Here is a 16801-nt window from a genome sequence, read left to right as displayed (position 1 = left end):
AGGCTCTTGTTGAGTGCGGAGTGACAAAAGGCGCAAGGAACTTCCCTAATTTTGTAAGCTTCAGAAATAGCCGGCTTTATCCATCTAGCCATGGTGGCTTTAGATGCATTCTTTACCCTTGTACACACGATCGGAGAATCTGTCGGAATGTGTCCTATCGGACCGTGTCGTCGGATAATCCGACTGTGTGTGGTATGCATCGGACTGATTCCGTCGGACCCAAATTTCCAACACGTTGGAAATATTTCCCGACCAACTGGGCCGATCGGACATACTCCGTTCATGTGTAGAGAATTTTGATCGGACCAAGTGCCACGCATGCTCAGATCAAATTCCTACATCAAAGCTATTGGCTACTAGCCTGAATGTAGTCCCATCGTAACGAAATAACGTCATCACGTTCTGAAAGATCGGATTTTTCGACAACTTTGTCCGACCGTGTGTATGCAACAGTTTCAGACAAGATCCGACGGACAAAATCCGACGGGCAGAATCCGACGGGCAGAATCCGACGGGCAGAATCCGACGGGCAGAATCCGACGGGCAGAATCCGACGGATTTGGTTGTGGAAATCTCCGACCATGTGTACAGGGGCTTAGCCTTGTGTGCTCCTGAAAAGAGAACAAACAAGGTGTCTGTTTTTCTAAAGGTCTTGGTGACCTCAAGGTAGATGAGAAGAAGAATTCTCACATCTAAAAAACTAAATTTTCTTTCTTGGTCAGCCTTTGGCGAACTACAAAAGGTTGGCAGTACAATGTCCTGGGATCTGTGGAATGTACTGGTCACTTTAAGCAGAAATCCTGGATCAGTTTTCAAAACAACCCGATCCTCAAAAATTGTGAGGAAAAGCTCCCTCACTGATAGGGCCTGTAACTCACTGACCCTACGAGCAGAGGTAATTGCCACGAGAAAACTTGTTTTTAAGGTAAGTAACTTAACTGAAATATGCTCTAGGGGCTCAAAAGGGAATTCTACCAGAGTTTGAAGCACCAGGGACGGGTCCCAGGTTGGACAACTTCTAACCACTACTGGCCTGGACCTAGAAATTGATTTGAAGAATCTAGCTATAGTGGGATTTTCCAAGTGAGAAAATTGGAGAACAACACTGATAGCCGCTGCCTGTGCCCTTAAAGTATTAACTGAAAAACCTATGTCAACACCCTCTTGAAATAATTCCAAAATTGAAGGAACATCATGAGTTAATCTTTGATTTGCAGATAACCATGAGTTAAATTTCTTTCAAACCTTGGACTATGTGGCTTTAGTGACTGATTTTCTGCAATTTACCAGGGTCTTGACTACTTTGTCAGAGAACCCCTGGGCACTTAGTATCTTTTCTTCAGATACCAGGCCGTCAAATCTAAGGAAACCACCTGTGGGTGCGACACTGGACCCTGCGATAAGAAGTCTTCTCTCTTCAGAAGGCTCTGTAACAGGGAAAACCATGGCCTCTTGGGCCAGAAAGGGGCTATTAGGATAAGATCTGTATCTTCTAGAAGAAACTTCTGGAGGACTTCCGGAATTAGCCTGATCAGCGGAAAGGCATAACCGAGGCCGAATGGCAATGGATTCGCCAGAGCATCGATCCCCAATGATCCCCATCTGTCGGTGAGACCCGCAAAGATTTCGGGATAAAGGGACCAATTGTTTCGACATACCCGGTAGTGGCTGAGATAATATGCCAGACAGTTTTGTGTCCCTTTCAGGTGCACTGCTGTAATTGAGGCTAGATTCCCTTCTACCCATGATAAAATCTCCTGGGCGATAGATTGGAATATCCAACTCCTCGTACCTCCCTGTTTGTTGAGGTACGCAAGCGATATTGTCAGTTAGAATCTGGAAATTGTGATCCCTGATTTCTGTCTGAAATGCCTGCAAGGCTCTCGGAAACCGCTAGAAGTTCTCTCCGATTCGATGAAGCTCTTGCTTCCCTTGAGGACCATTCTCCTTGTGCCATTGTGTTGCTGAAGTGGGCACCCCATCCCTAGGAACTCGCATCCGTTGTGATCCTCTGGAATATAGGAATGGACCACGGTAGACCTCTTGTTAGGTGCAGGTGCATCCTCCAACACCACAAGCTTCATTTTACCCTGGAGGGTAACAAGACCCTTGATTCCAGCGAAACTTGTGTCTCCGTCCCAGTTGTGTCTCCGTCCCAGTTGTGTCTCCGTCCCAGTTGTGTCTCCGTCCCAGTTCCTTAGTGTAGTAGAAACAGCTGTAATGGGCGTTGATGAAATTTTGCCCATGGCACTGCGGGAAAGCAAGAGGTCATCAGATCCACTGCCCCTGAAACCTCTCTCAGCGAGACCGACTGATTGGTCTGTAAGGCTGACACTGTTTGCATCATTCTTTAGACCTTCTCCTGTGGGAGAAAAAGTTTTTGGTCTACTGAGAAAAATCCGTACCCCAGATATGATACTTTCTGGGCTGGAATTAAGGAAGACTTCTCTTTGTTTATTAACCTTGTGGGGAGAAGGGGGGACACAAAGTACAGCAGCTGACACTCAAACAAACAAAGCTGAGCAAAATGGAAGGAAATTATTGTAGCGTTGATATAAAAAATATGATTTTGTGTGTAAAGGTGTGGCTGAACATACAAGATGGCTGATCATACAAAGTGCCTATGATACTAGAACACAAGTGAGTGAAAAAGATTTTAAATAAGAATATATAAATTGTGAAAATGTGAAGTCCACAATTAACTGGGTATACGAGTTCTATACTAAAAGGAATAGAACATTTCTCCCAGTAGGCAGTCTGCATATAGTACACAGTGGAGATGTGTAGGTGGAGGTCTTCCTACAAGAGGAGTGCAGACCGTATGGACCAACAGGAACAATGGAAAGAATGCTTGTCTGAAGTTATATCAATAACGGAAAGAAGATGGCTACTCTTACCAAAGGGGTTGGACACACATGTCGTACGACGGTGATTCTATTAGGCTTAGAATCCCGATTGGTCCCAATCGGGTTCTGTGAATTTGATGAATCCTGGTGAGGGGTCCTCACTTTTCCGTCTCTGGACTCCAAAGGGGCATGCACTCAGGGTTTGGATGTATCCAGGATGCGGTTTATACAAAGCTCATCATAAAAATATGGAAAAACAAAAAGAAACAGGTGCGCCGTTGAAGACCTTTAGTGTCGAAACGCGTCGGGCCAGCATTTCCTGTACCCCACATTGCTTTTATCCAATTTATTTTATCTTGTGATCACTTTTTATTTTTATGTCCTATATGACTTTTTCAATAAACCTATTGGTTTGTTTTTTGACCTGCACCATCCGGAGCCCCCCTTTCTTTTTGTTTTTCCATATTTTTATGATATTTTTATGATACTTGTATAAACCGCATCCTGGATACATCCAAACCCTGAGTGCATGCCCCTCTGGAGTCCGGAGACGGATAAGCAAGCATCCCTCATCAGGAGTACCTGCCCCTTTGGGGTCCAGAGACGGAAAAGCGAGGACCCCCTCACCAGGATTCATCAAATTCACAGAACCCGATTGGGAGCAATCGGGATTCTAAGCCTGATAGAATCACTGTCATACGACATGTGTGTCCAACCCCTTTGGTAAGAGTACACATCTTCTTTCCGTTATCGATATAACTTCAGACAAGCATTCTTTCCATTGTTCCTGTTGGTCCATACTAGAGCTGCCACGACGAGTCGACGTAAGCGATTACGTCGACTACAAAGATATGTTGACGTGCATGCAGGGCATCGATGCGTCACAGTGCTCCGTATCTCCCGCTCTCCTCCGTGCTGCCATCCCCCTCTCTTCTCCCCCTCTCTTCTCCCCCTCTGTGCCGCCTTCCCTAGGGGTGCAACGGATCGTCACCGATCCGTGATCCGAACGGGTCACCCTGCTCGGATCGGCACATGCCGCGCTCCGCGGTCTCGGCTTTAGGAGAGGCCGCGGCTTCGGCCTAGCTCCGAAGCGGCGGCCATCTTTCTACACCCAGGCGTTTACAATGTGATCGCTCTGACGGAGCGATCACTTGTAAACAAGCCGGCGTCATGACATGACACCGGTTTCTCTCTCCCCTCTCTATACTGATCTGTGCAGTGGAGGGGAGAGGTCGGATGGAAGCAGCCATCCCTCCATACCCAGCCAATACTCTGCCAGCCCATACTCTGCCAGCCCATACTCTGCCAGCCCATACTCTGCCAGCCCATACTCTGCCAGCCCATACTCTGCCAGCCAAAACAATACAATACTCTGCAACACAATACTCTGCCAGCCAATACTCTGCCAGCCAATACTCTGCCAGCCAATACTCTGCCAGCCAATACTCTGCCAGCCAATACTCTGCCAGCCAATACTCTGCCAGCCAATACTCTGCAACACAATACTCTGCAACACAATACTCTGCAACACAATACTCTGCAACACAATACTCTGCAACACAATACTCTGCAACACAATACTCTGCAGGTTATCCAAAGGATTATTTAGCTAATTTAAAAAAAAACACTAGATTCATAAAAAAAAAAAATTAAAAAAATAGTCAGATAGTCGTTGACTAATCAAAAAAATTGTCGACTAATCTATCGATTGACAAATGAATCGTTAGTTGCAGCTCTAGTCCATACGGTCTCCACTCCTCTTGTAGGAAGACCTCCACCTACACATCTCCACTGTGTACTATATGCAGACTGTCTACTGGGAGAAATGTTCTATTCCTTTTAGTATAGAACTCGTACACCCAGTTAATTGTGGACTTCACATTTTCACAATTTATATATACATATATTTTTATTTTAAAAAAATTTCACTCACTTGTGTTCTAGTATCATAGGCACTTTGTATGATCAGCCATCTTGGTATCTTGTATGTTCAGCCACACCTTTACACACAAAATCATATTTTTTATATCAGCGCTACACTAATTTTGTTTATTAGCCAGCCTAGAGACTGGAGGAAGTCTTTAACCTTAGCGGAGCCAGTGCCTCCCCCAACACCTTTGTAAAAACGCGTGGGGACCGAAGACAGACCGAAGGGGAAGGCTTGAAATTGAAAGTGCCAAATCTCTGTTCCCATCTTGACCACTAGTCTCAGGAATCTTTGGAAGGTTGGATGAATAGGGATGATAGGCATCCCTCAAATCCAAAGTGGCCATGAAGCAGTTGGGTAAAGCAGGTTTTTGATTGAGAACACCGTCTCCATACTAAAGTGCTTGTACCTGATCGAACGGTTCAGAGACCGGAGGTTCCGGATAAGCCGATATTTTCCTGATGGCTTTCTGATGGCAAATACAGTTGTGCTCATAAGTTTACATACCCTGGCAAAATGTATGATTTCTTGGCCATTTTTCAGAGAATATGAATGATAACACAAAAACATTTCTTTCACTCAAGTTTAGTGTTTGGCTGAAGTCATTTATTATCAATCATCTGTGTTTACTCTTTTTAAATCATAATCACAACAGAAACTACCCAAATGACCCTGATCAAAAGTTTACATAACCCAGTGATTTTGGCCTGATAACATGCACACAAGGTGACACAAAGGGGTTTGAATGGCTATTAGAGGTCACCATCCTCCCCTGTGATCTGTTGGCTTGTAATTAGTGTGTGTGTATAAAAGGTCAATGAGTTTCTGGACTCCTGACAGACCCTTGCATCTCTCATCCAGTGCTGCACTGACGTTTCTGGATTCTGAGTCATGGGGGAAAGCAAAAGAATTATCAAAGGATCTGCGGGAAAAGGTAGTTAAACTTTATAAAACAGGAAAGAGATATAAAAATATATCCAAGGAATTGAGAATGCCTGTCAGCGGTGTTCAAACTCTAATCAAGAAGTGGAAAATGAGGGGGTTCTGTTGAAACCAAACCATGGTCAGGTAGACCAACTAAAATTTTAGCTACAACTGCCAGGAAAATTGTTTGGGATGCAAAGAAAACCCCACAATTAACTTCAGGTGAAATACAGGACTCTCTGAAAACATGTGATGTGGCTGTTTCAAGATGCACAATAAGGAGGCACTTGAAGAAAGATGGGCTGCATGGTCGAGTTGCCAGAAATAATCCATTACTACGCAAATGCCACAAAGTATCCCACTTACAATATGCCAAACGGCACAGAGACAAGCCTCAAACCTTCCCGCACAAAGTCATTTGGAGAGATGAGACCAAAATGGAGCTTTTTGACCTTTTTGACCACAACCGTAAACACTACATTTGGAGAGGAGTCAAAAAGGCCTATGATGAAAGGTACGGAGGTGGATCGCTGATGTTTTGGGGATGTGTGAGCTACAAAAGCACAGAAAATTTGGTCAAAATTGTTGGCAAGATGAATGCAATATATTATCAAAAAACACTTCCTGCATTCATCAGCCAGGAAGCTGCACATGGGACGTACTTGGACATTCCAACATGACAATGATCCAAAACACAAGGCCAAGTCCACCTGTCATTGGCTACAGCAGAACAAAGTGAAGGTTCTGGAGTGGCCATTTCAGTCTCCTGACCTCAATATCATTGAGCCCCTCTGGGGAGATCTCAAACATGCAGTTCATACAAGACAGACCAAGAATGTACAGGAACTGGAGGCTTTTTGCCATGAGGAATGGGCAGCTTTACCATCTGAGAAGATAAAGAGCCTCATCCACAAATTCCACAAAAGACTTTAAGCGGTCATTGATGTTAAAGGGGGCAACACACGGTATTGAGAACTGGGGTATGTAAACTTTTGATCAGGGTAATTTGGTTGTTTCTGTTGCCATTATGATCTAAAAAGAGCCAAACACTGACCATGAGTGAAAGAAAAGTTTTTGTGTTATCATTCATATTCTCTGAAAAATGGCCAAGAAATCATAAATTCTGCCAGGGTATGTAAACTTATGAGCACTGTAATCCCTTGTCCTGATCCAATCGGGAAATGAGGATCAGGACCTTTTCATCTAACAAGTCTCCAATTTGGAGACCCAGGGCCCTCACTTTTACCCAATCTTGGGGAGGGAAGGTGACCAATAATCGCTCTGGTGGCTGATAAGAAAATTCCAGCCTGTTCCCATTGGTCACTAGGTCTAGGATGAATGGACTTGAGGTGACTGCTGCCCACTGTGGGAGAAAGGCCCTTAATCTTCCTCCCACTGGGAGACACAAGTCACTGTGGCTTGGCGGGTTGTTGAGGAGGGTTAAACAAGATGCCCCCCTCTACCTCTGCCCTTGTGCCCTGTCCAAAGTTTTTTGGGCCTATTGTCCCTTTCTCTAGGACCTTGCTGCCCACTTTGGCCACGAAAAACATTTCTGGCTGTCGGCTTTTTTTTTTTTTGTTGCAAATATAGATTTTATTGAGGTTTTAAACCAGTAAGCCAAGAACATACAGAAAAAGAAGAGCATGAATATACGGCTGTCGGCTTTTTCTTATTCTTTGGAAAGGCCTTTTTTTCTATTGGCCGGCATTCCAGCGCCTCTTGCAGACCTGGGCCAAAAAAGATGATTGCCTGTTAAGGGAAGACCACATAGGTGCAACTTTGAGTCCGCATCGCCTGAGCAGGTTTTAAGCCATAGGCTTCTTCTGGCCGAAATCACTAAGCCCTTGTACACACGGTCAGAGATTCCGACGGAACGTGTCCGATCGGACCGCTTTGTCGGATATTCCGACTGTGTGTGGTCTACATCGGACTGTTTCCGTCGGAGTATCTGACGGACCAAGTTTTCCAACTTGTTGGTAAAATTTTCCGACAAAATGCTCCGATCAGACATACTCCGATCATGCGTATAGAATTCAGATTGGACAAAGTGCCACGCATGCTCAGATCAAATTCCTACACCAAAGCTATTGGCTACTAGCCTGAACGTAGTCCCATCGTAACGAAATTACGTCATCACGTCGGATTGTGAGTATACAACAGTTTCGGACAAAATCCGTCGGACAAAATCAGACGGATTTGGTAGTCGGAATCTCCGACCCGTGTGTACAAGGGCTAAGACCGAGGTCCTAGCTGTCATTCTTACAGACTCTGTGGAAGAATCAGCAAAAAACCCCACTGCATGAAAGAGGAGAGGGAAAGATTTCATAATCAGCTCTCTAGAGGTGCCTGCCAACAAATGTGTTTGTATTTGTGTCAACCATACTTCTAAATTTTTGGCTAAACAAGTAGAGGCCAGAGCTGGTTTAAGATTCCCAATGGCTGAGTCCCAGGCTCTGTGAAGAAGGATATCTCCTCTTTTATCCATCGGATCCCTAAGCACGCCCATATCATCAAACGCTAGGTCCGAGTTTTCATAAACTTAGGATTTTTGTTCCATGGCTGTGCTGTGTCCTCTTCAAATGGAAACCTCCTTTTTAGGTTACCGGAAAAGAAAGGTTTTCACTCTATTTTTCCACTCCAACTTGATAGTATAAAGAAGGGAACTTATGCACCAGAAAAACCCTAGCCTTTTTCTCATGCAAACCTTTGTACATAAGGTCATGTTTAGACAATTGTACCTTCTCCTCTTCCAAATCAAGTGTTGTATAGATAGACTTTAATAAGTCATCTACATCTTCCAATTGATACCTTGAGCCCCTTGCGGATTCTCTATCCCTGGGCCCTGCATCTGCCCCTGATTTTACCGGAGAAGAATGGGTAGATCCGGCTTCAGCCTCAGAGTCTTCACTCTCCGCACTCTGCTGTGGAGCGCTAGGAATGGCTGAAGTCCTAACTGGAGATGGACCCTCTGAGGGGACTTGAATCTTGCAAATTAGAGTTTTAAATGAGCTAAACGTAGACGTAATCTCATCTCTAGCAGAAGTCAGCATTTTCTAAAAAGAGACAACCAGGCCATCCTTAACTAGGCTGTCTTTACAGGTGCGGCAAACTGCTTTGCTCTACGAAGAGCTCAATTTGTTTTCGCAAACCGCACATTTCCTTTGTGGTGACTCCACTTGGTCCTGGTCCTGAGTCTTGGCCTGCAAGAGAACAAATTCCCCAAATAAACTTTAGGCCACATACACTCCATAACACCCTGTTCAGGAGAAAAGTAAAATGCCCCCTTCACCTAGTCCCTACTGGTTACAAGGGGTAGGACACTCACAGGATGTGCAAGCAAGTAAAATACACTTCATGCTTACCTGCTAGTGTTAGGGCCTGCTTCTGCTGCCTGTGTGGGTATTGCAGAGGAGTCTATCCCATCCCTGTAGTGGTCTGCAGCCTCTGCTGGGTTTCACCGTTTATAAAACCACCAGCCTCCCAGCGTCCCTGTTTGCACCATTTAGAGACCAGAACTAGCATCTCCGGTGCCCGCTGATGACGTTGGGAAGTGACCCCGCCAGGTACTTCCTGTGGGCCAGCTTGGAACGCAAGTTCTGCCCCTCCATGCGCGCGGCTTCCTCGCTTCCACTGCACACTCCAGCCAGGCTATTTAGCAAGGAAAACAAGCCAACTGCCGCCATGCGGTTCGCAGGGAGGAGCTCAGATGAACACTGCGGTGCTGCCATTCCCCATGCACTGAGAAGCAGGGACAGCAGCCACAAACCTACTCCCCCGGTGGATGTGCCGCTCTGGGACCTAAGAAGACGGTAGGAATACCACCCCATCGCCACAGGAGCCACACTAATGAGACATAGAGGAACCAGTTCCACCGAACATGTTACCCCCCCGTCCAGAGGAAACACTAATATTGACATGGGGCCTAGAGGACCGCCCTTTTATTTGGTGGGGGTTAGTGTGTTTCCTGTCCTGCTAGGAGGAGCCCTAGGTCTCATGGCTGTCCTGAAAGACGCTTAGAGAAATAGTGTATTTAGAAGACAAACGTTTCTTGACAAAGTGGGAGATATATAGTTCCATAAAGTAATATTGGCAGAAGGTTCTTCAGACACTAGAGCTTCCAAGGTGACCAGAAAGAGATATTTATATCAAATCTCCAACAGAGACAGCACATTCAATAGTTTTGGTGAAAATATTCTTGAAGAAAGTTCTTCAGAGACTGGAAAGTCTTTGGGTCCAGTGAAGTTAGCCAATAAAAGCTATCATTACAACAGATCTGCATTGGTCCAATGACAAAAGATACACAGAAAGTTCTTCAAAAAGGTCAAGTGAACAGAAATACATAGAAAGTTCTTAAAAGAAGAATGAAAGTTTCTAAAAGGTGAAGGTCTATATGTCTAGTGTTGCAAATTATTTGAATATTCTTAATGGAGTTCCATTGTGAAGATAATAACAGAATGGTTTTAAGAGCCCGTTGGGTTGGCATGTAAAGTGGGGAGGGTAACCCTAGGTTCTTAGTAGACGGGAAGATTTAGAAGTCTATTATAGATGTACAACAAAGGTTCCTGATGTGCTGGAAGGCCACTAGTGTAGACTTAACAATTCTTGATAGAATTTAGGGCCTACAATTCAATGCAGAGGTATCAACAGAAGAATACTGAAGGACTGGTATGCGATGTTCAGAAAATGCTCTAACGTTTCCTGGAAAGTGTTTGACCCAACTGGTTGATTATAGATAACAATGAAAAATTTGTATTGATTGTTGGAATTCTAGGATGAGTATAGATGTATTAACTAATAAAGGGTGTCTGAATGACTAGTAGGCCTGAAAGTCCACTGCAGGCATGGTGACAGAACCTTCCTGTTTGGGTCTGCAAGCGGGTTGCTGAAAGTTTTGTTTTCTCATAAGGCTCACAAAAAGAAATATACCGTATGGTAGTAAAGAAATATTCTTTTAAAATAACACACATCAGCAACTGAAGTCCCACGCGTAACTGGATGGACATATTTTGGTTGAACTGGATGGTCTTCTTTTAACCAGACTAACTATATCCTAGATATACATATTGTACATTAGACTAGTCTATAGGCCAGGGGTCTCCCAACTTTCTACACAAAGTACCAGTTTACTACCCTTTAAACCTTAGGGGGCCAGACTGTAGCCCATGGGAGTAAAAAATGGAATATAGACATATAGATTAATGCCCCAATGATGGTGTCAGTGGTAGGACTAGTGCCTCCCCATTGGGGTCAGTGGGAGGAATATTGCCTCATCATTGAGGTCAGTGGAGGAAGAGCCTCATCATTGGTGTCAGTGGGAGGAATAGTGCCCAATCATTGGTGTCAGTGGGAGGAATAGTGCCCAATCATTGGTGTCAGTGGGAGGAATAGTGCCCAATCATTGGTGTCAGTGGGAGGAATAGTGCCCAATCATTGGTGTCAGTGGGAGGAATAGTGCCCCATCATTGGTGTCAGTGGGAGGAATAGTGCCCCATCATTGGTGTCAGTGGGAGGAATAGTGCCTCATTATTGATGTCAGTGGGAGGAATAGTGCCCCATCATTGGTGTCAGTGGGAGGAATAGTGCCTCATTATTGATGTCCATGGAGGAATAGTGCCCCATCATTGGTGTCAGTGGGAGGAATAGTGTCCCATCATTGGTGTCAGTGGGAGGAATAGTGTCCCATCATTGGTGTCAGTGGAGGAATAGTGTCCCATCATTGGTGTCAGTGGAGGAATAGTGTCCTATCATTGGTGTCAGTGGGAGGAATAGTGTCCCATCATTGGTGTCAGTGGAGGAATAGTGTCCCATCATTGGTGTCAGTGGAGGAATAGTGCCCCATCATTGGTGTCAGTGGGAGGAATAGTGTCCTATCATTGGTGTCAGTGGAGGAATAGTGTCCTATCATTGGTGTCAGTGGGAGGAGTAGTGTCCTATCATTGGTGTCAGTGGGAGGAATAGTGTCCCATCATTGGTGTCAGTGGAGGAATAGTGTCCTATCATTGGTGTCAGTGGGAGGAGTAGTGTCCTATCATTGGTGTCAGTGGGAGGAATAGTGTCCCATCATTGGTGTCAGTGGAGGAATAGTGCCCCATCATTGGTGTCAGTGGGAGGAATAGTGCCCCATCATTGGTGTCAGTGGAGGAATAGTGCCCCATCATTGGTGTCAGTGGAGGAATAGTGTCCTATCATTGGTGTCAGTGGAGGAATAGTGTCCTATCATTGGTGTCAGTGGAGGAATAGTGCCCCATCATTGGTGTCAGTGGGAGGAATAGTGTCCCATCATTGGTGTCAGTGGAGGAATAGTGTCCCATCATTGGTGTCAGTGAAGGAATAGTGCCCCATCATTGGTGTCAGTGGAGGAATAGTGCCTCATCATTGGTGTCAGTGGAGGAATAGTGCCTCATCATTGGTGTCAGTGGAGGAATAGTGCCCCATCATTGGTGTCAGTGGAGGAATAGTGCCTCATCATTGGTGTCAGTGGAGGAATAGTGCCTCAAAAGTGGGAGAAATAGTGTCCCAAAAGCCACATAAAAGCAAACAAATATGGCCCTTGGCTGCAGTTTGGAGATCACTGTTATACACCAAAACGGGACAATAAAATACATTTTCTTCTTTTAAAAAATCATAAATATTGAACCAGACCAGAGTTACTAATAAACCCCAAACCATCATAAATATAACACAAAGGCTCACATACCAAAACATACTGTACACATAACCTAGATCATCCAAATCTATAAGAATTGTTATGATTTCAAGCCAATTCATGCAAATTGGACACAGTTGGACAAGACTGTTGTAAAGTTGGTGGAAGAACCAAGCCTATAAAAATTACAAATGACCTCATTAAAAATGATGTAAAATAAGCTACAGGTATAATATGTCAAAAGAACTACCAAATAAAAAAAAAAAACGATAGGCAATAAAGATTATTAGAAGCCCATCCATGGCTTGGTAACAAGGTCAGCCTCAGAGGTGGAACCCAAATCTTTTATCTCGTGTTTGGACTTACAATCCACCCAGTTATGATAGGCTGCCATAAAACGTATTTTAAAATATCGATTTATAAATTATATATATATATTACAATACAAAAAACTGCCAAACTCGCTCTTCGCTGGAGTGCGTCTTCATTCCTACTAATATCCATCGCAAAATGTGGTAACCTCATTTACGGCCTGTATGCTCGACATGTTCTATTGTTTAGGATCGTTCTTAGAAAATCAATAAGTCAGATTAAATCATAAAAAAAAAATACTGACCGAAATATATCCACGCTACAATACATGAGAATATACAGCTTTAGTCCCCAATGTTTTACACCACGGCGTGAAATCTAATCTTGGTTCTGCCATTGGCCTTGGCCTTTGAAGCGTTACAAGAAGACTTTACATGGAAGAGCCATCTTGTATCTAAGTCGGCACCATTTTGTCCTTCATCCACCTTGGCAAGCTTCAATCACGTTACGTATCAAATTCCAGCTTTATTACTTCTCTCCTAAATGTCGGGGAGCGCGCTGTTCTCTAAACCTTTCCGTTGCAGAAGCCAGTCCACATTAGAAAAAACAGGTATCGCTAATATGCCAAGAAAATGAAACGGCAGACCTCACCACTTACTAACGGGGAATGTGTTTTCAGATATCTAACCCATGTATAGTATCAATAAAACGTATAGATGATTGTGTATCAGACTTGTCATTAAACAGACAGTCCGGGAAAATCTCATTACTAATGATTTCTAAAAGAACGGTCATATATGGTAAGCGGGCGAGCGGTGCAGACGCAGCAGGAATACGGTGCACGAGATGCCGCACACACATCACCATTTACAGGCAGAAATCTCTATTGGCGGATTTGCCCGGGCCTTGTTGAGAAGGTGCTGTGTTGTTTGGAAGATAACATGGGGCGATATTTGGGGGGGTTTTTTGGAAGAGAAATGGATATTGTCCTTGCTGACAGTGTGTGTTTGGTCTGCGCATCTGAAGCATCAAATGAGCCCACAGTTGGGGGTTATTCTGCAGGATGGCTTCCAACAGGGAGCGCACAGATGGATGCTGGGAGGGTAGCGGAGCAGGTGCGCTGCTTTCGATATGGCTATCGTATATCATTTGAACGGGCGGCAGGTTGTGATAGATGTTCGGTTCGGGAGATGGAGACCCAGCGCGGGGCGTCCATGGAGGTTCCTTCACCCCTATGACTACCAGCAGGTAAAGCTGGAATGTGAAGTATCACAACTGAAACTGATGGCAGGGCCGGTAAGGCAGATGGTTTATTAAGCTTTGCATTACAAACCCCCAACCCCCCCCCCCCCCCCAAACACTAAGCCAATCTACTGGGGAAGAAAGGCAGGCCGAATATCAAGGCACCATGCGAGGCTTAATCCAGCTACCTGTGGTGTCGCACACAGCACGGGGGCGACTAGATAAACGTTGGCTGAGGAAGACGGCTTAAACGTCACCAGTGCAAGTGGCTGCTTATCAGGGACGCTGCCAATTAAAACTAAATAATTGGGGTAACTAATATTAACCTGCACCCAGACGGGGGGGGGTAAAGCAATGCCGTTAATCTCCTGCCGAAGAGCAAGCGCCGGAGCCGTGGAGGCGAGTCACCGGCACGGGACGCGTTGCATTCGGGGGGTTACCTTTGCGTCTCTGTCTCTCCACGCCTGCATCTTCTTCTCATGCTCGGAGACGGTATTCTGGAGCTGCCCGTCCAGCCGATCGATCTCCTGCTCATGGTCCTTCATGATACCCTCCTTCTCGGCACTATGCTGCTGGAAGAGGTAAGTCTTCTCCTGTTCATGCTCAAGCTTCAGTTCCACAATCTGATTGGACAATGGAATGTACAGTGCATTACTGGAATATCCCTGTCACCATGACAACACATGCAGACCCCCAGTTTCTGCCCCCACCCACCTATTCCAAACACCACCTTGTGGCACGACTTTCGAAAAATTAACGCCACATGTATGACACACACACACATGGAAGAGGTCATCAAAACTCATGGAGAAACGTCCTACGTCACACACACACACACACACACACAACTCAAAGCCGTCTGGGTCCCTGGGTTATCCTTCCCACCCCAAACCCGCAAAGATAACATGTATGACACACACACACATGGAAGAGGTCATCAAAACTCATGGAGAAACGTCCTACGTCACACATACACACACACACAACTCAAAGCCGTCTGGGTCCCTGGGTTTTCCTTCCCACCCCGAACCCGCAAAGATAACAAAAACCACGCAGGAACTCCCAAAACTAGGCGACGGCTTAGGGCAAAAAAAAATAACGGCAGCCGACGCGACCGCCCCAATTTTCACCCCATGTAGAAATATCGCCGTGACACAACCGAGACGACAAACAGTTAAGGCTCCCGGTTTTAGTCGTGAAATCGGGGCCCATGAGGGTTTTGAAATGGGTGTAAAAAAAAAATCGCTTCATGCGCGGTTTGTAATCTGTCCTGCGGCAGATTAATGAGTGCAAGCTCGGGGGATAAAGTACAGTTGTCATTTTTTTTTATCTTCAAAAGATAATTAAGAAAAGAAAGGCCTATTATGTCCTTGTCAGCTACTGTATAGTGGCACGGAGGGGAGAACGTGTTCCTAGCGGGGCACCTGCTGTGCCCATGGCTGCACCATGGCTTCTGAGAAAGCCTTCTATTCTCAGGATCTTTTCCCAGTCGCCGTCATGCTGGATGCTGTGACCTCCGCCAGTCGCAGCTTCTCCCAGCTGGGTGTGAATGGGGGGGGGGGGGGGGGACGAGATGAAGGCCCAGACTGCTTTCTCTTTGATATTAATCCTCCCAGACTGGCGATAAAGGCACCCTACCTGGCCTGTTCTGTACAAGCATCCAGGCAGCCTTTGAAGTGGAGTCTGCAGGAAGCCGGCCTCCCCGCCATCCGCAGGCCTCACAGCTGCTGCTCCCAGTCACTAGCGTTTCTCTTCAGTTTTGGTGGATTTTATAAAGAGATGAAGAGGGGGGGGGGGAAAGAAAAAAAAAGGAAGGCGGCCGATTATCAACACCATATCTCTTCTCAACGTCCAGCGTGAGAATCCGAACGACTCTTCCAAACTTGATCCTGTTTGTGAGACCAGAAAGCCTCCCGGACCGCGTATGGCACAGCTGCCTCGTCCCCCTTTCTGCAGGTGTCTATGCGGCTGAGACGGTGGGGACGGAGGGAAAGGGGACCCGATTCCACAATGTTTGCAATGGGCTGCGCGCCGCATCAGTCTGAATTCAAACGTTTTAAGGGGGAAAAAAAAAAAAAGAGGCGTATACACCGGGGGAATGATATGGAAATTATACCGGCGCTGCGATTTACTATTCGCTATGTCTTGTGTTATGTTGATGGGGGGGGGGGTGGGAGGTGAACAAGGGGACAGGTGGCTGCGTCTGGGGCTTGGCCTCCTTATATCATCACTTTATATCCTAATGGGCTCAGCCACAAGGTACGTACATGACAGACCCCTGCATTAAATTATCTACCTGAAAAATATATATTTTTTTATACTGAAAAAGACACCCTGATATAAATGATGTGCTGTATATGATATAATGTTGTGAAGGGTTCAAATGACCTAATTTGGCGATGTCGGACACTCAGAGTTTCTTTTATCTCTTGGGGACTCTACTGGTAAGATCCCATATGGAGTTCCTGGGTTTCTACACCCGCTGTGCCCATTATGAGAGGTTCCCACCATCTTTGCTTTGAGTCCCAGTGTCTGTACACCCGCTGTGCCCATTATGAGGGGCTCCTATCATCCCCGTGCTGAGTTCCTGGGTCTGTACACCCGCTGTGCCCATTATGAGGGGTTCCCACCATCTTTGCTTTGAGTCCCAGTGTCTGTACACCCGCTGTGCCCATTATGAGGGGCTCCTATCATCCCCGTGCTGAGTTCCTGGGTCTGTACACCCACTGTGCCCATTATGAGGGGTTCCCACCATCTTTGCTTTGAGTCCCAGTGTCTGCACACCCGCTGTGTCCATTATGAGGGGTTCCCACCATCTTTGCTTTGAGTCCCAGTGTCTGTACACCCGCTGTGCCCATTATGAGGGGTTCCCACCATCTTTGCTTTGAGTCCCAGTGTCTGTAC

General features: G+C 45.7%; 1 protein-coding gene across 2 annotated transcripts in view; it reads right to left on the bottom strand.

Annotated features, from left to right (window-relative positions):
• CEP112 (centrosomal protein 112) overlaps positions 1-16801 on the bottom strand; it is a 441731-nt gene that overhangs the window by 206829 nt on the left and 218101 nt on the right. For both annotated transcript variants that reach the window (XM_077460662.1, XM_077460663.1), the window contains exon 20: positions 14338-14520. In XM_077460662.1, the coding sequence (XP_077316788.1) occupies positions 14338-14520 (183 nt within the window). The remainder of the gene's footprint in view (positions 1-14337; positions 14521-16801) is intronic.

This window comes from Lithobates pipiens, unplaced genomic scaffold, assembly GCF_037356315.1.
Source record: "Lithobates pipiens isolate NorthernLeopardFrog02 unplaced genomic scaffold, aLitPip1_a1.2 Scaffold_28, whole genome shotgun sequence".
Lineage (NCBI taxonomy): Eukaryota > Metazoa > Chordata > Amphibia > Anura > Ranidae > Lithobates > Lithobates pipiens.
Note: the sequence above shows the minus strand (reverse complement) of the source record. Positions and strands in the feature narration are given on the sequence as shown.